The 22,810-nt window shown below is 53.1% G+C and overlaps 1 protein-coding gene across 1 annotated transcript in view; it reads right to left on the reverse strand.

Annotated features, from left to right (window-relative positions):
* Dnah2 (dynein axonemal heavy chain 2) overlaps window positions 1-22,810 on the reverse strand; it is a 100,183-nt gene that overhangs the window by 31,611 nt on the left and 45,762 nt on the right. Inside the window, exons 29-49 of the mRNA XM_051167293.1 lie at window positions 21,442-21,659; window positions 21,079-21,180; window positions 20,299-20,424; window positions 19,900-20,010; window positions 19,542-19,730; window positions 19,063-19,166; window positions 18,778-18,967; window positions 18,017-18,197; window positions 16,712-16,839; window positions 16,128-16,280; window positions 15,765-15,890; window positions 8,898-9,116; window positions 8,622-8,739; window positions 8,281-8,417; window positions 7,270-7,407; window positions 7,028-7,186; window positions 2,444-2,596; window positions 2,157-2,248; window positions 1,648-1,846; window positions 1,306-1,530; window positions 407-511 (exon numbers count right to left, since the gene is read on the reverse strand). Coding sequence (XP_051023250.1) covers window positions 407-511; window positions 1,306-1,530; window positions 1,648-1,846; window positions 2,157-2,248; window positions 2,444-2,596; window positions 7,028-7,186; window positions 7,270-7,407; window positions 8,281-8,417; window positions 8,622-8,739; window positions 8,898-9,116; window positions 15,765-15,890; window positions 16,128-16,280; window positions 16,712-16,839; window positions 18,017-18,197; window positions 18,778-18,967; window positions 19,063-19,166; window positions 19,542-19,730; window positions 19,900-20,010; window positions 20,299-20,424; window positions 21,079-21,180; window positions 21,442-21,659 — 3,173 coding nt within the window. The remainder of the gene's footprint in view (window positions 1-406; window positions 512-1,305; window positions 1,531-1,647; window positions 1,847-2,156; window positions 2,249-2,443; window positions 2,597-7,027; window positions 7,187-7,269; window positions 7,408-8,280; window positions 8,418-8,621; window positions 8,740-8,897; window positions 9,117-15,764; window positions 15,891-16,127; window positions 16,281-16,711; window positions 16,840-18,016; window positions 18,198-18,777; window positions 18,968-19,062; window positions 19,167-19,541; window positions 19,731-19,899; window positions 20,011-20,298; window positions 20,425-21,078; window positions 21,181-21,441; window positions 21,660-22,810) is intronic.

Below are 22,810 nucleotides of genomic sequence, written 5' to 3' on the forward strand. Positions count from 1 at the left end.
GCCCTGTCTCTAAAAACCAAAACTAAACTAAAAAAAAGAATATTTCTCTTGGCAGTGTTTTACTTGGCTGTGACTTTTAGTCCCCTTAAGTTTGCATTCACCTCTCCCTAACCCAGGCACTGTTTTTAGCTCTTAGCTTTGTAAGGCCCACCTCCCTGAGCTTGTTTCAGCCCCAGGCAGTCTCTGGCCCTGCCGACCAGAGGCTCCGCATTCCAGAGCCAGGAAGCCAAACCAGCAAAGCCTGCAGCTGTCCTGGCTCGGGACATGCTCCTGCAAAAGGTCCCATGTCCACGTGTCATAGAGTGCCCTGAAGGCAGCTCTGCTCAGGCTTAGTGCCCTTGCAGGACTTGTCCCTCCCTCATGCTAAGGGACTAGGGTGGTCCCCACCCCCACCCTGTGGCCTCACAGTGGGGAAGGTCATGTTGATGATGTTGAAACGACTCTGCAGCCTCGGGGAGATGACCGTCCGTCCGCCCCCTGGAGGGCCCATGGCAGCCATCAGGAACATGTCCTGGAGAGCAAAGACAAAGGTGGGGGGGGGGAGAGGGACACAAGGGGCGTGGTGAGCGACAGTGAGACACAGCCAGAGGACTCTGAATGCTTCTGGTCATTGGTCATCACATGCAGGTGTTAAAATAGCGTGCTGGCTGGGCATGGTGGCATACGTCTTTGTTTGTTTGTTTGTTTGCTTGTTTTGAGACAGGGTCTTCTCCTGTACTCTGGGCTGTCCTGGACTCACTTTGTAGACCAGGCTGGGATTCAAGGCAGGTGCCACCACGCCTGGCTTTGTGGCACGTGTCTTAAATACCTGAACTCAGGAGGGTCTCTGTGAGTTCAAGAGACCAGCCTGATCTACATAATAAGTTCCAAGACAACCACATAGACAGAGCCTGTCAGCGGGGCGTGGCAGGGCAGGCCTGTAATCCTAGCACTCAGGATGCAGAGAAGAGTGTGAGAACAGAAGGGAGGAGCCTGGGGCTGTGGGTGGAAGCACAGATGAGGGGGATTGTGACCACGGGACAAGGAGGAGGCTGAGTAAGCCATTAGGCCCTGGCTCTCGGGGTTTGCTGGTGTGCAGGAGCTTCTGGAAACAAAGTGACATGAAGAACAAACCAGACTCTTCTGCTACCAGGTACAGGCAGGCCCGGTGCGGAGAATTAACAGTGGGCATCAGCAACTTGGGAGCCAGATATAGGGGTCCTCAGAACGGAGTGGTGCCCTCTCACGCAGGGAGGAACAGAGGGTTGTAAGATGTGGTCCAGGGGTCCAGCCGAGCACGGGGGAGCCCGGTCTCAGGATGCTTACTCGAATGTGCTTGATGCTCTGCTTCAAACGATCGTACCAGAAGCCATAGTCAATCCAGAGGCGGATCAGCTCCAGGGGCGGCTGGGACCCGAACACGTCCTTGGCGGGCATGTTCAGGTCATCCATGAAGGTGATCATGCTCTTGCCCCCAAACGGCACGTACACACCCTTGGTGCGCTTCTCCACTCTGCTCTCGATGATGCTCTGCACGTTATTGGATGTGGTCTGGCGGAAGAGCACAGAGTAGAGATGGGAGGCTCCCTGAGAGAAATATGGGGTGAGAGGGGAGTGCCAGGTGAGAGCGGGTGGCAAGGAGCTGGCAGCCCAAGTCCCCTGACATACCTGTGCAGACATGTTGACGACGAGCACTGACCACTGGCTGGACGGCAGGGACTGGAGGACGCTCTGGGCTAAGGAGGTCTTTCCGGTCCCTACAGGACCCACCAGTAAGACAGGGTTCTGGTGGGCCACCAGGGTGCTCACTAGGTAGTTGTATCGGACGGTATCAACAGTAGGTACCATGATTTTATAGAAAGGGGCGCTAGGGAAGGAAGGAACCATGTCTCAGGACCATTGGCCCGCCCCAGGTCAGCTCTCACTTCTTCCTCCTTCCTCCTGCGTCACCAAGGTCTAGTAGCCGCTCTGCTCTCTGGGTCCTGGGAGGGTAGCATTCTCCTTGAAGACCCTGTCCCACATCTTCTAGAACCAAATTCCTAAACCCAGGCATCTCGTCCCTGGAATCGGCTTACTCCTTTTACAGCTTGCCCTGGTTTCGGGGGTCCCATCACTCTCGCCATATCTGCTGCCAACTGCATCCCAAGCCCTGCGCGCACCCCAGGCTCTGCTCTCACTTTGGAGGATAGCGCCAGCTCTTGGGGAGCTTCTCCTCAAATGACGTCCAAGTCCGCATCTTGGGGTTCACGAAGTATTCATATACCGTGTCCTAAGAAAAGTGTGTGAGCTGTATGTCACCAGACCTTCCCCCAGCTCTTGCTAACCCGAGGCCGGGCCCAGAGACTGACAGGCAAAGAGGAGGGTGTCAGCGAGAAGGAAGGTCAGGCAGAGTCTGCAGACCAGAGCCGGCCTGCGAGTCCTGGGAAAACAAGAGGTTCGGGCAGCTAGCTTTAAGGGTGCTGACCTTATTGGGAAAGGTGCCCTCAATTTCTCGAAGGTAACTGTCAATCTTCTTGCGTCCATCCTCATCCACGGAGGCGCACACAGACCAGATCATGCTGAACACAAATGTCATCTCTACCATAAAGGGATAGTTCTCAGTGTCGGCTGGGTTCACCTGGGTAGAGAGGAGAAGCGGGTCAGGCGTGCGGAGTGCTAAACTGCCTGAGACTAGTCCCCTCGGTCTACAGGAGCCGCACCTGTGGGAGATGAAGGATCTATTTTAGCAATTACCTAGAAGGAGAGAGCCTCCCTTCTGCCTTCTCCTTCCTACCTGGTTCTCTGTGGGAAACCACATGGCTGCTCTCCCAGTGGCGAGTCATCTGCAACCTACTCACGGACTTTAGAAGAATCTGAGACTCCTTATATCACTGCAGTTGCTCAGAGCTGCCTCTAGGCTAAGTCATAAGGACACACTGTCACCAGGCCATGCCAAGTCTGTCCTGGAGGAGCACTCACGGGTATTCAGAGAGACAGGCATGTGGTGACCTATTTATAACTGCAAAAAAAATTGGGGGTTGCCTAAACATCTACCAGTAGAGGAAGAGAAAGTGAAATGCAGGATTTACCATGGAATTGTACACAACAGCTACAGTACGCAACCGCTGCAGTACACAACAGCTACAGTACGCAACAGCTACAGTACACAACAACTAAAGTACACAACAGCTACAGTACACACAGCTACAGTACACAACAGCTACAGCACACACAGCTACAGTACACACAGCTACAGTACACACAGCTACAGTACACAACAGCTACAGTACACACAGCTACAGCACACACAGCTACAGCACACACAGCTACAGCACACACAGCTACAGTACACAACAGCTACAGTACACACAGCTACAGCACACACAGCTACAGCACACACAGCTACAGTACACAACAGCTACAGTACACACAGCTACAGTACACACAGCTACAGTGCACAACAGCTACAGCACACACAGCTACATACACAACAGCTACAGTACACACAGCTACAGTGCACAACAGCTACAGCACAGCTACAGTACACACAGCTACAGTACACACAGCTACAGTACACAACAGCTACAGTACACACAGCTACAGTACACACAGCTACAGTACACACAGCTACAGTACACACAGCTACAGTGCACAACAGCTACAGCACACACAGCTACAGTACACAACAGCTACAGTACACAACAGCTACAGTGCACACAGCTACAGTACACACAGCTACAGTACACACAGCTACAGTCACACAGCTACAGTCACAGCTACAGTACACACAGCTACAGTACACACAGCTACAGTACACAACAGCTACAGTGCACACAGCTACAGTACACACAGCTACAGTACACACAGCTACAGCACACACAGCTACAGCACACACAGCTACAGTACACACAGCTACAGCACACACAGCTACAGTACACACAGCTACAGTACACACAGCTACAGTACACACAGCTACAGTACACACAGCTACAGTACACACAGCTACAGTACACAACAGCTACAGTACACACAGCTACAGTACACAACAGCTACAGTACACACAGCTACAGTACACACAGCTACAGTACACACAGCTACAGTACACAACAGCTACAGTACACAACAGCTACAGTACACACAGCTACAGTACACACAGCTACAGTACACACAGCTACAGTACACACAGCTACAGCACACACAGCTACAGTACACACAGCTACAGCACACACAGCTACAGCACACACAGCTACAGCACACACAGCTACAGCACACACAGCTACAGTACACACAGCTACAGTGCACAACAGCTACAGTGCACACAGCTACAGTACACACGCTAGTACACACAGCTACAGTACACACAGCTACAGTACACAAAAGCTGGTAACATTTCATTGAAATAATTGCCAAAAACGGTAAGGGAAGAGTTAACGAAAAAAACCATAACAAAGCCAGGGGTGGTGGTGCACACCTTTAATCCCAGCACTCTAGAGGCAGAGGCAGAAGGACGCTGTGAGGTGAGGCCCGGTCACAAAGAGAGTCCAGGCAGCAGGGGACACGGTAGAGAAGCCCTGTCTCAACCAAAAAATAAAAATAAAAAACCACAACAATAATTGTTTTTAAACAAAACTGGACAAAAAGGTCTGTGAGAAACATAAAGCACTGAAATTCTCTAAAAATTTCATTAGAAATGAAATGATATTCAAGACATGTGTGACACACATACACACACATGCACACACACACATGCACACACACACACATACACACACATGCACACATACACACACATGCACACACACACATACACACACATGCACACATACACACACACATATATACATACACACACATGCACACACACATGCACACACACATACACACACAAATGCACACACACACACACATACACATGCACACACATACACACACATGCACACACACACACACATACACATGCACACACATAAACATTAGGTATGTTTTGAAAGTACAGATAAACAAGGAGCTATAGGAAGACTCCTCTTGCTTGTTCAGCCTCCCTCCCTCCCTCCCTCCCTCCCTCCCTCCCTCCCTCCCTTCCTTTTCTTTTCTTCCTGCCCTGTGCATACAAGGCAGGTCTTCTGCCTGTGAGCTACACTACTAGCCCTTGCTCTATTTAATTCATAATTCCTAGTCTAGACTTTCAGCTCAGAGGCGGTCAGGCATGTGGATCTATTCATGCACTCACGCTCACACACACCCCTCCGCACCCCCGCGCTGGCCCCTCTCCTCACTCACGCTCACACACACACCCCTCCCCACCCCCGCGCTGGCCCCTCTCCTCACTCACGCTCACACACACCCCTCCGCACCCCCGTGCTGGCCCCTCTCCTCACTCACGCTCACACACACCCCTCCCCACCCCCGCGCTGGCCCTCTCCTCACTCACGCTCACACACCACCCCTCCCCACCCCCGCCTGGCCCCTCTCCTCATTCACGCTCACACCACACACCCCTCCCCACCCCCGCGCTGGCCCCTCTCCTCACTCACGCTCACACACACCCCTCCGCACCCCCTGTGCTGGCCCCTCTCCTCACTCACGCTCACACACACCCCTCCCCACCCCCGCGCTGGCCCTCTCCTCACTCACGCTCACACCACACCCCTCCCCACCCCCGCGCTGGCCCCTCCTCTCCTCACTCACGCTCACCACACACACCCCTCCCCACCCCCGCGCTGGCCCTCTCCTCACTCACGCTCACACACACCCCTCCGCACCCCCGCGCGTGGCCCCTCTCCTCATTCACACCTCACACACACCCCTCCCACCCCCGCCGCGGCCCCTCTCCTCACTCACGCGCCCCTCACACCACCCTCCCCACCCCGCGCTGGCCCTCTCTCCACTCACGCCCCTCACACACACCTCCCCACCCCCCGTGCTGGCCCCTCTCCTCCCTCCTCACACTCACACACAGCTCTCCCCACCCCTGCGCTGGCCCCCTCTCCATCACGCTCACCACACACCCCTCCCCACCCTCCCCGCGCTGGCCCCTCTCCTCATCACTCTCACACACAGCCCTCCCCACCCCCGGCTGGCCCCCCTCCTCACTCACGCTCACACACACCCCCTCCGCACCCCCGCGCGCTGGCCCCCCTCTCTCACTCACACCTCACACACACCCCCTCCCACCCCACGCGTGGCCCCTCTCCTCACTCACGCTCACACACACACAGCCTCCACCCCCGCGCTGGCCCCTCTCCTCACGCAAAAACCTCACCCACACACCCCCTCCCCACCCCGCCCGCTGGCCCCTCTCCTCACTCACGCTCACACACACAACCCCTCCCCACCTCCGCGCTGGCCCCCTCTCCTCACTCACGCTCACACACAGCCCTCCCCACCATCCGCGCTGGCCCCTCTCCTCACTCACGCTCACACACACCCCTCCCCACCCCCGCGCTGGCCCCTCTCCTCACTCACGCTCACACACACACAGCCCTCCCCACCCCTGCGCTGGCCCCTCTCCTCACGCTCACACACACACCCCTCCCCACCCCCGCGCTGGCCCCTCTCCTCACTCACGCTCACACACACACCCCTCCCCACCCCCGCACTGGCCCCTCTCTCACTCACTCCGCTCACACACAGCCCTCCCCACCCCTGCGCTGGCCCTCTCCTCACTCACGCTCACACACACACCCCTCCCCACCCCCGTGCTGGCCCCTCTCCTCACTCACGCTCACACACAGCCCTCCCCACCCCTGCGCTGGCCCCTCTCCTCACTCACGCTCACACACACCCCTCCGCACCCCCGCGCTGGCCCCTCTCCTCACTCACGCTCACACACACCCCTCCCCACCCCCGCGCTGGCCCCTCTCCTCACTCACGCTCACACACACCCCTCCGCACCCCCGCGCTGGCCCCTCTCCTCACTCACGCTCACACACACCCCCTCCGCACCCCCGCGCTGGCCCCTCTCCTCACTCCACGCTCACACACACCCCTCCCCCCCCCCGCGCTGGCCCTCTCCTCACTCACGCTCACACACAGCCCTCCCCACCCCCGCGCTGGCCCCTCTCCTCACCCCGTTCTCGGGCGTTGCCAGGGCGGAGTAGATCCTGCAGAGGGAGATGAGGCCGCTGTACTCGGGGACGGGCACCAGCTCATTGCAGTTGTCCTTTTTGAACTTCAGGATCTTGTTGATAAACTTCTCGAACATGCGTTGAAGGGGCTCCACTTCCGTCTAGTGTGAGCAAGAAGGGGATGCTTCACCCGCCATTATGCACAACAGGCCTCCGAGCCACTTCTCTCCAAATCCCTTTTTACCTTTGGCCTCTTGTCCAGCCATGACTGAACGTAAGGCTTCCAGCCCAGGTCAATATAGTCAGTGTAGACCATCCCACAGCGGGACACAGTGGCTGGAGAGGCCACGGCCAAGTTCTCCACTTCAAACAAGAGAGACACCTAAGGAATTGGACTTTGGTCAGAACATCGTCATCTGCACTTCATTCGCAGCACTGAGAACACCCCAGACCTCACGCCTCAAGGCACACACGCATCAAGTGAATGAGGCAAGAAGAACAACGGAGGGTTACAGATGGTCTGCTTCCTGTGGAGGAATGGCTCCCACTCAGGCTCGTGTGGGAGTTTGGATGCTTAGTCACCAGAGAGTGGCACGACTTGAGAAGGGTTAGGAGGCGTGGCCTTGTTGGGAGATGTGGCTTCATGGAGGAAGTATACCACTTTGAGGTTTCAAAAGCCCACACCAAGGCTCCTATGCTGGAGATGCTGGAGATGGAATCCCGACGCAGAGGCCAGGTGAGCCCTCCTGTGGAGTCCCGGAAGCCTAGACAGCACTCTGCTTCAATTGCAGGGCTCCCTGAATCCCGCTCTTCCTCCCTGGGCCCTCGCATAGAATCACTCTCAGCATAGCAGCCTCCATCTCAGCCTCTCTTCCATCCCCCTACCTGGGATGGGCTGTGGGACCCGGCCTGGCCATCGTACCTGCCCTGGGACTCCTCTGCTTGGCCCCCGCACCTGCCCTGGGACCTCTCCCCTGGGCCCCCACACCTGCCCTGGGACCCCTCCCCTGGGCCCCCTGCACCTGCCCTGGGACCCCTCCCCTGGGCCCCCACACCTGCCCTGGGACCCCTCCCCTGGGCCACCGCACCTGCCCTGGGACCCCTCTGCTTGGCCCCCTGCACCTGCCCTGGGACCCCTTCCCTGGGCCCCCACACCTGCCCTGGGACCCCTCCCCTGGGCCCCCACACCTGCCCTGGGACCCCTCCCCTGGGCCCCCTGCACCTGCCCTGGGACTCCTCCCCTGGGCCCCCACACCTGCTCAGGCATTGCAATACGCTCTCCGTTGATGAGGGTCAGCACTTTGTTGTCATCCATGACGGAATTCATGCTCTCAATCCACAGCGTGTCCACGGGGCCGTCAAAAAGGATCCATTTCTCATCTGGCTTCTCATCTTAGTGGCAGGCAGATGACAAGGAAACCAAGAGACGTCTTCTCCTGTCTCCTCCCATGTGTCCCTCACCGTGGGCTTCCTTATCTTAAGGCATTTCCCAGACATCTTCCACCCTTACTGGTGCTCCCCCTAACCCCCACCCCCCGTTTCCAGGGTCCCCGCTCTCTCAGAAGCTGCTGACGTCTCTTCTCACCCACTGGATACCTGCACATGCGGCCCGCATGACACTAGACAAGATGCCATCTGTCCATTCGTTGGTATTGAGGTCATATTCTCCATACAGCTCCCCTAAGGACAATGCCTTTGGGTTCAAAGGGAACTCCTGAAAATGACACCAGACATGGCTCCTGAGGTCCCAACATCCCTCCGCCCTATTCCAATCCTGTCCCTTAGGCTTGTAGTCCCCGCTTCTCATCTATCCAGGCTTCCTAGGCTCTGGTCCCTCCCACCGCCCGCAGCCGTCAGTGCCCTGCTGCCTACTCTAACGATGTTGAAGTTAGGTTCTCCAGCGCGGCACAGAGAGGTCAGGGAGGCCTGTAGAATCTTCCAGGACGTGGTCTTGCTGCTGCCAGTGCCGCCCACAATCATGGTGGAATGGCGGGAATTCTTCGTCTCGTACAGCTGGAGAACCTTGGTGAGGGTGAACTGTGTGATCTGCAGGCCCATTTCTCGGATCTCCTGCTCAATGGTGTCCCGCAGCTGAGAAAAGCAGAAGGAAAAGTGTGAGATGTGCAAGGCACTTTCAGACTCCTCTCAGTGCCTGAGGATACATCCAAACCACAGGGCAGGGCACTAAGGTCCATTGCACTCAAATTTGTCTGAGAACTGGTGCTTGGCAGATGTAAAATCCTGGGCTCTGGGAGGGAGGGAAAAAAGAAGGAAGGCAGGCAAGCTGAGGAGGTGGCTCAGTAGGTAAGAGCATTTGCTGCTCAAGTCTGAGTTCAAACCCACAGCACCCACCTACAAACCTGGGCGTGGCCGCACAGGGACCTGCAACTCCAGTGCTATAGGGGTATAGAGACAGGAGGACCATTTGGTTTGCTGGTGGGCAGCCACACTCCAGAGTCGAGAGAGATCGGCTCAAAGGAATAAGGGTGAAAGTGAAAGTGACAGATTAAGCCAGCCTATGTCCTTTTTATGACCTCTGTATGTGTGACCCAAGCACATATACCACACACATGCACATGCAAGCAAAAGACATTGGGTCTAGAGTCAGCCAGCCTAGCTTCCTAGATTTCAGCTTTGTCATTTTGAGTTCTTCCTCCTCCTCCTCCTCTTCCTCCTCCTCCTCCTCCTCTTCCTCCTCCTCCTCCTCCTTCTTCTTCTTCTTCTTCGAAACTCAGTCTCTTCCTGTGCACAATGTCTAATGGTGCTCTACACATGTTTTTAAAAAAAATTTTTGGGGGGGTTTTCAAGACAGGGTTTCTCTGTGTAACAGCCCTGGCTGTCCTGAACTCGCTTTGTAGACCAGGTTGGCCTTGAACTCACAGCGATCCACCTGCCTCTGCCTCCCTGAGTGCTGGGATTAAAGGTGTGCGCCATCACCGCCTGGCCTTTTTTCTTTTTTAAGCATTATTCAACAAATATTGAATTTCTGTGGTGTTATGTTAAGTACTGAAGGTACAGTTGGAAACAAAATAATTTTACTATGCTCTAAGACCTCACTGTCCTGGGCAGGAGAGGTGGCTCAGCAGTTGAGAGCTCTAGCTGCTCTTCCATGGGACCTAGATTTAGTTCCCAGGACCCACATGGTGGCTCACAACCATCTTATGATTCAGTTCCAGGAATTCTACATTGTCTTCTGGCCTTTGTGGCTCCAGACACACACTCTGTACACAGATATACATGCAAACAAAACACTCATTGCATAAAAATAGATTAATTTTAAAAGTACTGTTAGGGGGCTGGAGAGATGACTCAGAGTTTAAGAGCACTGGCTGCTCTTCCAGAGGTCCTGAGTTCAATTCCCAGCAACCACATGGTGTCTCACAACCATTTATAATGTGATCTAGTGTGCAGGTGTGCAGGCAGAACACTGTATACAATAAATAAATAAATCTTTAAAAATTGCTTTTTAAAAAAAGTACTTTTAGATTAGCCAGGCATGGTGGTGCGAGAGTTTAATCCCAGCATTCAGGAGGCAGGGAGGAAGAGGCAGGCAGATCTCTGAGTTCAAAGCCAGCTGCCTACAGAGTGAGTCCAGGACAGCCAGGTCTGCATAGAAAAACTCTGTCTCAAAAAACCAAAAAAAAAAAAAAAAAAAAAAAAAAAAAAAAAAGAAGAAGAAGAAGAAGAGAAGAGGAGGCGGAGGAGGCGGAGGAGGAGGAGAAGAAGAAGAAAAAAGAAAAAACAATAAACAAACACAAAGAGCCAGGTGTGGTGGCGCACACCTTTAATCCCAGCACTTGGGAGGCAGAGGCAGGTGGATCACTGTGAGTTCGAGGCCAGCCTGGTCTACAAAGCAAGTCCAGGACAGCCATGGCTCCACACACAGAGAGACCCTGTCTCAAAAAAAAAAAAAAAAAAGAAAGAAAGAAAGAAAGGAAAAGTACTTTTAGATTACATATAGGACTTGTGTGTCTCCTTAACTAGACTCCCCAAATGTAACCCTGCTCAGCAGAAAGAAGCAACATAGAAATCCACATTCAGGTTTATTGTTGTTGTTTGAAACAAGGTTTCTCTGTGTAGCCCTAGCTGTCCTAGAACTCTGTAGACCAGGCTGGCCTTGAACTCACGGAGATCCATATGCTTCCACTTTGGGATTAAAGGTGTGTACCACCCTTACTCTGATTTTTTTTTTTTTTTTTTGAGACACAGACTTATATAGCTCAAGGTATCCTAGGCTAGCCCATTATGAAGCCGTCACGTAGCCTTCAAAGTAGTAGTTAATCCTCCAGCCTCGCTCACCTCCTGAGTCCGGGGGTTACAGGCTTGAGCCCATACTTGTTCATATTTTTCTGTGCATTGGTCGTTTTATCATTATAAACTGTTCTCCTTTACTTTTTGTTTGTTTGTTTGTTTTGTTTTGTTGTTGTTTTGAGACAGGGTCTCTCTGTGTAATCTTGGCTGTCCTGAACTTGCTTTGTAGACCAGGCTGGCCTCCAACTCACAGCAATCTGCCTGCCTCTGCCTCCCAAGTGCTGGGATTAAAGGTGTGCGCCACCACGCCCAGCAGATAATAAACATTTTAAGGCTTGCTATGTCTGATACCAGCAGTAGTCACTGCAATCAGAATACATAAACTGAGTTAAGTTCCTTTAACATTTTTGAGCCGACTCAGGGCCTCTTCATGGTTACAGCCTCTGCTGTTTCTTGATTAGTGAGTGAAATTCGTTTAGATATGAGTCAGTTCAGCGTTGTCCATTTGTTGTTCAAATCTCCCACAGCAGTGATTGTTAGTCGGTCTAATCTACTTTCTAAGAGGTTAAAATTGCCACGCGGGCTGTCTATTCCTCCACATAACTCAGCCAATTTGGCTATGGTTCTTTTAAGTCTATATCACTAAAGTACATCCAAATTAGATCTCTTCTAGCTTCCCGGCAAATGGGAACCTTTTCCTATCGTGAAATGACCCTGTTTCCAGGAAAGTGTTTTGCCTTAAAAGCTGTGCTGTCTGTCGCCGCCAGCCCCTTGCTTTCTCCTCTTGGACTAAGTTTCCTTTGTCTCTAAGTTTCAAGTTTGCCTCCCAGTACCCAGTATTAACACAAGGAGCTGGCCTTCTCTACCCGACTCTGTTTTCCCTGAGGCTCTAACAGTTACTGTGCTGCCTGTTGCTCACCTGGTATTTGAGATGCTTATCCCAACTTGACTCCAAAGTCGACTGGCTAATTAAGTGTCTTGGAATGACTGCCGGGTCGGTGATCAATTTGATTTCTCTTTTATAAGCAGTCCTCGTGAAGCCTTCAGGGTTTGTTTGTTTGTTTGTTTGTTTAAATAGAGGAGGCATCAGTTTGCTGAAGCGGTTTGATACCTGGACCTGCTCTCGGCTGCTCTCTCTGCCCATGCAGAGGTCACCTGTGCTCTCTGCTCACTGCCATCCCAAGCATTGGCTCAGCCTCTTTCAGTGGACCCTGTCCCTGTTAACCTCTCCTAGCCTGTGCCCATGCTTTACAGCTTTTGGACACATTAGAGAGGCTTTTTTATTTGGTTGGTTTTGAACCAGCATCACTGAAAATCAGGCTGACCTCACCTTTTAGAAGACAGGCTGGCTGGTACAGAATTTTTGTTATTTTGTTTTTTGTTTTCAAGATAGGGTTTCTCTGTGTAGCCTTGGCTGTCCTGGACTCACTTTGTAGACCAGGCTGGCCTTGAGCTTACAGCAATCCACCTGCCTCTACCTCCCGAGTGCTGGGATTAAAGGTGTGCACCACCATGCCTGGCTTTGTTTGGTGTTTTAAGATGCCACAAATGGCAGCCCACTATAAGGATTGTTTCAGACTATGTTTATGTAAAGTCTCCTTTAGCTGTGGGAATCCCATTCCCTCCACCATCTCTCTTCCTACTTTTGAAATTATTTGAATGTTATCCTGCCTAGCTTTTCCTTTAAATCCCATCTCTCCCGCCTTTGTCTGATGTTCTCCACTGCATCCTCGCTAAGAGAATGTGGCATTCACTAGAATTTCGTTCTCTGATAATTCAGAAAATTGTGCATTTGTTTTAATGTGGGTGGAGTCTCGGTGGCCCAGGCTGACCTGAATGCACTGCCATCCTCTCTCTGCTGCCTCAGCACCTGTGTCTGCAGGTGTGTCCACCCCTCCCCAGCTGAGTGGCCAATGGTGGGTTTTGTTTGGTTGGTTTTGTGTTTCCTCTCCCTGGGCCATCTATTTTCTTCAACTGGCTCACTCTTGTTTGTTTGGGTTTCTTTAGTTAGAGAACCCAGGCCCTGCAGGTGACAAGTCCTAAGCAGATGGGCCAGCAAGCCAGACAAGGACACACCCAGCCCACCTCCACCCACCCCACCCCCACCCCCGCAGGGTGTTTGTGTTCGGTGGGGGGGGGGGGGGGGGGGGGGGGGGGGGGGGGGGGGGCCTGAAATCAGTGTGACTACCAGGACTTTTTCTGGGTCACACAGTAACTAGGCCCCATCTCCTATCCAGAGAGCGGCTCTGTCCTCTGTCATGAGTGGCATGTACCCACTCTCCTATCCAGAGAGCGGCTCTGTCCTCTATCATGAGTGGCATGTACCCACTCTCCTACTTGGACCGTAGATTACTTATTGACTGAGACTGCGTCCTTTCTTGGAAACCCTTAAAAAGTAGACACAGCTGGGCGGTGGTGGCAAACACTTTCAATCCTAGAACTTGGGAGGCAGAGGCAGGTGGATCGCTGTGAGTTCGAGACCAGCTTAGTCTACAGAGAAGAGTCCAGGACAGCCAAGGCTACACAGAGAGACCATATCTCGGAAGAAAAACAAACAAGTAGACACCTTGCTTTCTCTTTCGGGGCTGATGTTTCTTTCCTTCAGACCCCTTACCATACTGTCTGTTGTCCTGCATTTAAAAAAAATCTCTTCCCTGGGCTGGAGAGATGGCTCAGTGGTTAAGAGCACTGACTGCTGTTCCAGAGGTCCTGACTTCAATTCCCAGCAACCACATGGTGGCTCACAACCATCTGTAATGTGATCTGGTGCCCCCTCCAGGCCTGCAGGTGTACACGCAGACAGAACACTGTATATATAATAATAAATAAATAGATTAAAAAAAAAAAAAAATCTCTTCCCTGAAGAATTTGGCTCAGTGTCCCCACGCATTGCATTTTCCCTTACCTCCCTCTCACTACTAATGCCTAGAGCCTCCTCTTGGTTGTACAGTAAGTTTTGGTTATATATATATATATATATATATATACGAATGTATGTAAACTATATGCATACAAAAAACCGTGTGCAGCATAGGGTCCCCTGGAACTTGAGTTACAGGCAATTGTGACTTGCCATATGGGCGCTGGGAACTAGCTGGGTCCTCTGCAAGGACAGCAAGTCCCTTAGTCAGTAAGCTGGCTCTCCAGCCCTCCGTGTCCGTCTGGCTGGTTCAGCATTCACTCACTGCCTGCGCCACCTCTTGATTGACTGTGCGTTCTGTAGACTAACGCTTCTGTAGCAGTGGGCTCTCAGTGCCACTGTCACACCGGGCTCCTTCCTTCCTTTCCCCGGTGCCTTAGGTTGACAAAATCCCCATGGGAACCTCCCTGACTCTTAAGTCGCTTCATTCACTGTCCCCACACCCAAGCCCCTGGAGTCCGTGCTATCATAGCAATGTACTAAAAAGAATGTATTTTTCCCCCTAATATTTTATTTTATTTTTTTATTTTTTGGTTTTTCGAGACAGGGTTTCTCTGTGTAGCCTTGGCCATCCTGGACTTCACTTTGTAGACCAGGCTGGCCTCGAACTCACAGTGATCCGCCTGCCTCTGCCTCCTGAGTGCTGGGATTAAAGGCGTGCGCCACCACGCCTGGCTTTTCCCCCTAATATTTTAATCTAGCATTTTAGCAGTTTCAACTGAAAAGATAGCTCAGAACACGTGGACTAATAACACAATGCAGAAAGGAAAGTTCTTTTTGTCTGTACACCTGCCCCGCGCCTCGGCTCTCATACACCCCACAGTTCCCAGAGACTCTCCTCACAGGAGGCCAGGAGCAATACAGTCAATGCAGTGAGGTGTCAGTGAATTCAAGGATCTGTTGAGAAGTCACTTGAGCCTGATGTGGTGGCCCATGGGGAGGCAGAGGTGAACCAATCCCTGTGAGTATGAGGCGAGCCTGGTCTTTATAGGGAGTTCTGGGTCAGCCAGGGTTACATAGTAACACTCCATCTCTAGGTAAGTGGAGTGAGTGAGTGAGCAGGTAGGCCTGCGGGATGTGAGTCAGAGAGGAAGCTGTGCCTGTGTGTCCCAGCAGGAGCCAACGGTGTTATCCAAAGTCACTCCTTGTGAATGACAGAAGTTCAGGACGTCACATTTCCTCTTCCCAGAGGCAGTCACACATAAGATCAAGATGTTTATAGAAGAATAAATATGAGCCAGCTGTGGTGGCGCACGCCTTTAATCCCAGCACTCGGGAGGCAGAGGCAGGCGGATCGCTGTGAGTTCAAGGCCAGCCTGGTCTACAAAGCGAGTCCAGGATAGCCAAGGCTACACAGAGAAACCCTATCTGTAAAAATAATAATAATAATAAATACGAGGCCAGCAGATGGCTCAGTGAGTGAAGGCACCTGCAGCCTGAGGCTCCCTGGGACCCACTTGGTGGAAGGGGAGAATGGCTCCTGTAAACCGTCCTCTGACCTTCACATAAAGACACAAAATCAAAATAACACTCTTTTTAAAAGGGGGGGGGAGGTGGGGAGCCAATACCTTGCCATAATCAATGACCGGCAGCTCGACGTTGGGAAAAAGGTCTTGCACAATGGCGTTGAACAAGGGAACGTCCACAGAGGTCAGCTTGGCAATGTTCATGTCCCTCATGGACAGCAGCAGGACCTGACCGGGGAAGAGCGACACCTGAGAACAACGGCTGTGCCACAGTCGTCCTCAGCCACGCAGCAGGAACGGGCAGCACAGGGAACAAGACCTGGCCGGGGGAGGGGGCGCGGGGGTGCCTGCATGGAACATCGCTGTCTGGAGAAGGAAAAGAAAGGGTCTGAAGAACTTTCACGAAGACATCATCAGCCCAGTGGGAGTGGAGGCAAAGGGCCAAGGGCTGCGTGTTTGGCCTACCTCTTCATCAGTCAGATCCGGCTGTAGGCGGCGCTTCTTGCCAGCATAGCGCAGAAGGGAAGTGAGAGCGCGCAGGCCGAAGTCGTAATGGTCCTGTCTGGACAACTGCTGCACAGCCAGTGAGTACAGTGTGTACACTTTCTTGGCCAGGATCTGGGGCCCATACAGAGGAGAGCACAGCTCAGCTCCCACAGGCCCTCTTGTTTGGTTGGTTGGTTGGTTTTGGTTTTTCAAGACAGGGTTTTGTTGTATAGCTTTGGCTGTCCTAGACTCATTTTATAGACCAGGCTGGCCTCGAACTCCCAGAACTCACTCACAGATATCCACCTGCCTCTGCCTCCTAAGTGCTGGGACTACAGGCACGCGCCACCGTGCCTGGCTAAGTCCCCTTTTTATTTGGGGACATTAGAGACACAAGAACCTAAGTCGGGGACCTGCAGCATCTGGAAGGTGCTCTGGACCATAGTTATTGGTTAGTGGCACCATGGAAGAGAGGCACCCCACCCCCACTCCGTACTCCTCTGTCCAGGCAACAGTCATGCAAGGGAGATAAAGTGTTCGGAAGGGACAGGTTGTCAGGGTACCTTGCAGTTGCCAAAGCCCTCCCCAAAGAGAATGATTTCCGCAATAAGTGTGGAGTCGGGCACCACCATGGCGATCGGGCGGAACATGGACTTCAGGTTTTCTGGAAGCTCTGTGCGGCCAGCGTAGCCTGGGGACAAAGCCCTTTGTTGGTGTTGCCCTGTCCTCACTTGGTCTCACGAACATCCCATGCTGCCCAACTTTTACCCTACCCCTAACATTCTCCCTGGCTACCCAACCATTCCTCCCCTGAGCCCTGGCTCCCTCCCACCCCCATCCCCCCACCCCCCCACCCCCTACACCCCCCACATCCCCCAGGCTTCTTTCCTGATAGGTGTTCTCTTTACTTAACATCCGGCCCTGTTTCCTGTGTAGGGCCCACAGCAGCCCCACACAACTCACAACTCGAGCTCTGAGCTGACGCTTTCCTAAACATGTTCTCTCCTAGACCTTTTCCCCAAAGCTGTTCCTAGCGGGCAGTGATGAAACTGAAAACTCCATGCATTAGGGAGCCTTTCATTTTCCAAAAGGGACAGAAGGCAGGGCAGGGAGCTCCCCCTTGGGAAAAGGTGGGTCTGCCTTGAAAGGCTAGGGCTCCATGGGGACAATAAATGGCCACTGAGCTGTCCAGGGAGACTAGCAAGTGTATTCCCTCTTCTCCCTGCAGGTTCCTCTTCTCTTCTGCTGCTGCTGCTGCAACTTGGATCTGAAGTGTCCCCTAAAGCAGCCGGTCACAGGTGGAGCCCCCCTAAAGGCCTTGTTCCTAAAGCAACCGGTTCACAGGTGGAGCCCCCCCCAAAGACCTTGTTCCTAAAGCAGCAGGTCACAGGTGGAGCCCTCTGAGAGCGATTAGATCATGAGGGTCCAGACTTTGCCAAAGGACTGTTTTTCACAGATGTATAGCTACACACAGAAACTTGGAGTTTCTTCAACGAATCTCCTTCCCTACCCCATCCCCCTCTCTTCCCCTCTTCATTCCTTCCCCCTCTCTCTCCCTCTCCCCTCTCTTCTCCACGGCCACCGCCACCGGGAAGTGAGCAGTCCTATTCCACCACACACTTCCCCCATGACATCCTGACCCATCCTCGCCAACAGTGGCCCCCAGCTGAGACCGCGCATGACATCCTGACCCATCCTCGCCAACAGTGGCCCACAGCTGAGACCGTGCCACCAAAGCTACCTTTTCCTCCTTTAGGCTAAGTTCTGCCTGGGGATTTTGTCACTGCAATGGAATGCTGACTAACATAGCCGTTAGGACACAAGGCTTATCCCAGGCTCCCCCGGTGTCACTAGTCCCTGCCACCTACCAGGATTCATGGTGATAAAGATGCCACAAGACCATACCAGATTTATTTCAAAGCCCTCAAAATGGAAGCGAGTGAGGTTGGCAGTCAGGGCAGAGAGGATGGACAGGATCTGCTGGGCTACCACGGACAACACCTCGATGTTGATACGGTTAAACTCATCAAAGCAGCCCCAGGCTCCAGTCTGGGGGTGTGGGGGGGGGCATGAGAGAGAGGCGGAGTCACTAAAGCCAGAGAGGTGTCCCAAGGCACTAGACCACAGACTAACACACTCTCTTCCTGAAAATGCTTTGGTAGGAAGTGTGACCTCTGAAATAGTTGTTACAGGGGGGACCAGAGTAACAGACTCAGAGCTTTTTCCCACAGGACAAGACAGCCAAGGTGCTGGCTACAACACCTATAGGTTAGAACTTGTGTGACTGAGCAGCTCCTGTGTGCCGGGCACTTTCTGTCCATGCTGTCTAATCCTTACATGATCAGAGTCTGCAAACATGCAACACAAAACTCAGAGAATTGAAGGCGTTTCACTTCTTTATGCTCTCTAAGAATTGCCCAAGGCAAGGCTGTCTTGCAAGCTCCAATGGCATAGAGAGATTTGGGCGTCAGTTGCTTTTCAGGTACTAAAAGACAGACTTTAGGATGGGGAGGGTGTGCTCAGCCTCTGAGCTGGGGAGGGCGTGCTCAGCCCTGGCCGGGGAGGTGTGCTCAGCCCTGGCCGGGGAGGTGTGCTCAGCCCTGGCCGGGGAGGCAGGGCACTGACTGACCTGCGCTAGGCCTGAGTACATTCTTCCCATGGACTTATAGTCCAAGCCCTCGGAGCAGTTGACCACAATGACATATACGCCGAGTGCTTTGCCCAGGTCTTTGACTGTTTCTGTCTTCCCGGTGCCTGCTGGGCCCTTGGGGGAGCCCCCACGGTGAAGGTGCAGTGCTGTGGTCAACGTCATGTAACATCTGAGAGTTCAAGACATGACTTGGGTCAGACTCCTGGAAGACTGCCATCTCGGCAGCCCTTACCCCCAAACACCTGTTCATGCCCCACCGCAGACCTGTCTGTCAGGGGAGTGATGACCAGACGACCAGAGTTCCCCAAGTACTCGTAGCCATACTGAAACTGTGTGTTGGTCTGGCGGATTATACAGTCGTCCACCTCCTGGAAAGCAGGACAGAGTAAGGCACAGGTGGACTCAGGGTAAGAGTACAGAGGAGGAAATGGCTACCAGTGGGGTTCAAAGAGGTCAGGGGGTCATAGGGAGATGAGGGTTCTGCTCCAGAGTTGAAAGGAAGAGACGCTTTAGGGCTCCACACTGCACGCCTTCCTTCCCCAGCCCCACAGAAACAGTTGCCTGGAGTCAGGCCCATGAGCAACACTACAGGCAGGGGTAATGCCTGCAGCGACTCTCTGCCACCCCCAAACCGGGCTAAGCCTTTCAGGAAGGGGCTGTGAAAGTGCAAAGGACTGGGTTAGCGCATGCCCATGGCTCAGTCAGTTGGGGGTAAGAGAGGAGCCGGTTGCTCCATCAGACACCTTCTCCCAGTAGAAGCGAAGCTGGCTGAGCCAGTCGAAGGCATTGACATCCATGAGGCCACTTTTATACAGCTTCTCCAGCACGTCGCGGGCGTGGATTTCTATCGTCACCAGAGCCACGATTTTAAGCCTCATGATCTTGGTCAAGTTGCCCCTGATGGCCTCTGAGTACTTATTTAGTATTGACACCTGTAGAAGGGGACAGCAGACAGGAACGAGTGGCACAGGGCAGCCAAGGCTGAGAGGCACCACATCCCAGCCTGGCGCCCTTCGGTCACGGAGCACCCTCGTCAGGCCAGCTGCAGCTCTGACCGTGCTGATCCCTCACACCCCGTCCCGACTCCTGGCCTGTCCCCACCTGCTTCTTCTTCATGACCTTGAGAATTTTCTTGTCTGACCGCTCCTTGGCTGTCGTCAGGCACTTGGTGACATCAGCTGTCCACTGGATCTGACTAGCGGTGATGACCACCTGAGGTGAGTACAGAAGCTGCTGCCCAGGCCCCGCCTCTAGCCACCTATGCAGCCCCACTCTGGGGTTCCAGCCTCCCCCAGAACCCAGTGTTACTACACCTAGTCAGGCCTGAAGGAGGGCGCATGCGCCTTGGGTCAGGTGCAGCGCTTTCAGCACTTAGGGCGTGAGAGCCAGCCCCAAAAAGGAGCAGCAGGAAGGCCCTGTGTGTGAGCCTCTGGAATCTGTCCTTCCACGCTGCTCTGTTGGCTCCACTGTCCCCCATGTATCTCTGTGACCTCAGCTCACCTGGCCAGCCCAGTCTTTCACCCATTTGTCCCTCTTGTTGAGGAATTTCTTGAGGGCCACTCGGCAGTTCCGAAGCAGATCCCGAAGGGTTGTCCTCATGGCGCGCTCCACGTCACCAAGCCAGGACTAGGGAGAGCAAAATGACACGAGCGCTCAACGTAAAGGTCAGAGGTTGAGGCTCCCCAAGAGGAGGAAAACTGTGGCTGGGCAGTAGCTGCCATGGGTCTCAGAAGGGTATGGAGGTGAGAGGCAGAGGGTTGGTTGGAGCATCGGTTGGGAACAAGTTTAAGGAGAGGTGACAGATGTCAAAAACACTAGTGAGTAAGGAAACAGCAACTGCAAAGCAGCTTCATCTCCCTCCCTTATGGAGGCAAGCAAATTTTCTCTTTCTTTTTTTGGTTTCTTGTTGTTGTTGTTGTTGTTTTGTTTTTTGAGACAAGGTTTCTCTGTGTAGCCCTGGCTGTCCTAGACTCTCTTTGTAGACCAGGCTGGCCTCAAACTCACAGTGATCCGCCTGCCTCTGCCCCCGAGTGCTGGGATTAAAGGCGTGTGCCACCACTGCTTGGCTCTTTTTTTTTTTTTTTTTTTTTTTTTTGGTGTTTCAAGACAGGGTTTCTCTGCATAGCTCTGGCTGTCCCGGGACTGGCTCTGTAGACCAGGCTGGCCTCGAACTCAGGGATCTGCCTGCTTCTGCCTCGGAAGTGTTGGGATTAGAGGTGTGTCCTAGCAAACTTTCTACCAGAAAGATAGTTGGATTCTCAGGCCTTGCCCACTGCTCACCTCCACGGGTCCTTCCAGAAGTACTGGATGGAGGAAGTCAATGTACTCCCCGTCACCTGAGAACATTCCCACTGCTTCCCATTTGCTGCTGGAGCCGCTAACCTGGAGAAGAGTCGAGTTATTAAGGCCACAGCCTCACTCTCCGTAGCCTTCTAGCAGTATCCAAGTCCTTTAAGGGTAATTTCTTCTCCCTCTCCTCTCATTATTACCAGTTCTGGAAAGTTCTATGTGAGAACCTACAGTTTTTAACGAATGCCACTCTCCTGAAAGGAGAGCGTGGTCCCCTCCAAAGCCTGGGATACCTTACCATCCCCCTTCCTTCCTTCCCTAACTCTCGGTCCCACCATGGCCACCTCTGCTCACCTTTTGGATTCTCAGCAGTTTGATGTTGTCGAAGCATTTTTTGAGGTGTGGCTGCACAGCCTCCGGGTTACGGGACTGGCCCAGAATCTCCAGCAGGTCATCGTTGGACAAGAAGTAGAATCGGGGGAATATGTGCCGCTTGGTCTCGAGGTACATATCCAGGGACTTCTGAATGTCCTCCAGGACCGTGTTCATGCCTATGAGCGTCTCCAGGAGGCCTGGGAAGAAGGGCAAGAGCAGCCTTCGGTGGCCTGGCCCCTGCTGCCCCGAGCAGACCTGGACTCCGGCTCCACTTCCTTCACTAGCTCTTGGGGTGAGATACAGAGTGTCATAAGGGCTTTTGGAGCAGAGAAACATCCCCAGGTCCTCTGCATACTTATCCCACTCCCCCATTTATTCACGGCACTGCATGCCGACAGCTTGCACATTATTGACTGTGCACCTCATGAGGCAACTCCATTTCTCACCAGCCTTTGGAACAATGGCACTGTTACACCTAAGAACGTGGAGATTCACTGTTTAACTCAAGAGTTTCTGGAAATTAAAAAGCATTCAGCAGTTTACACAACCCAACAAGCCAAAAACAATAAAGACATAGCACAGGCTCACAATGAAAGCAACTGTGACACAGCACAGAGGACACTGGACCAGGAAGCAGAAGACCACCACAGTCTTTAGCTTACAAGCACTTTAATTAACATCATTGAGTTTTTTGCCTCTTTGCCTGCAAAATAGCAATAAGATCCAACACAAAGCCAGGGATGTTCCAGAGACTCCCAAACTATGCAGCCTATCACTGTTACCCTTGGTTCCCTTCCGCCAGAGGTAGAATGGTTACCCCCGCCACGCAGAGGTAGAATGTTTACCCCCACACACAGAGGTAGAATGGTTACCTGCCACGCAGAGGTAGAATGGTTACCTGCCACGCAGAGGTAGAATGTTTACCCCCACACACAGAGGTAGAATGGTTACCCACCCCCTCCACAGAGGTAAAATGGTTACCCACCCCCCTCCACAGAGGTAGGATGGTTACCCACCCCCTCCACAGAGGTAAAATGGTTACCCACCCCCTCCACAGAGGTAAGATGGTTACCCACCCCCTCCACAGAGGTAAGATGGTTACCCACCCTCTCCACAGAGGTAAGATGGTTACCCACCCTCTCCACAGAGGTAAGATGGTTACCCACCCCCTCCACAGAGGTAAGATGGTTACCCACCCCCTCCACAGAGGTAGGATGGTTACCCACCCCCTCCACAGAGGGAAAATGGCTACCCACCCCCTCCACAGAGGGAAAATGGCTACCCACCCCCTCCACAGAGGGAAAAGGTAAGTGCTTATTGCTGAAGACATCATGTACTTGAGCGACAG

This window comes from Acomys russatus, chromosome 25 (assembly GCF_903995435.1).
Source record: "Acomys russatus chromosome 25, mAcoRus1.1, whole genome shotgun sequence".
Lineage (NCBI taxonomy): Eukaryota > Metazoa > Chordata > Mammalia > Rodentia > Muridae > Acomys > Acomys russatus.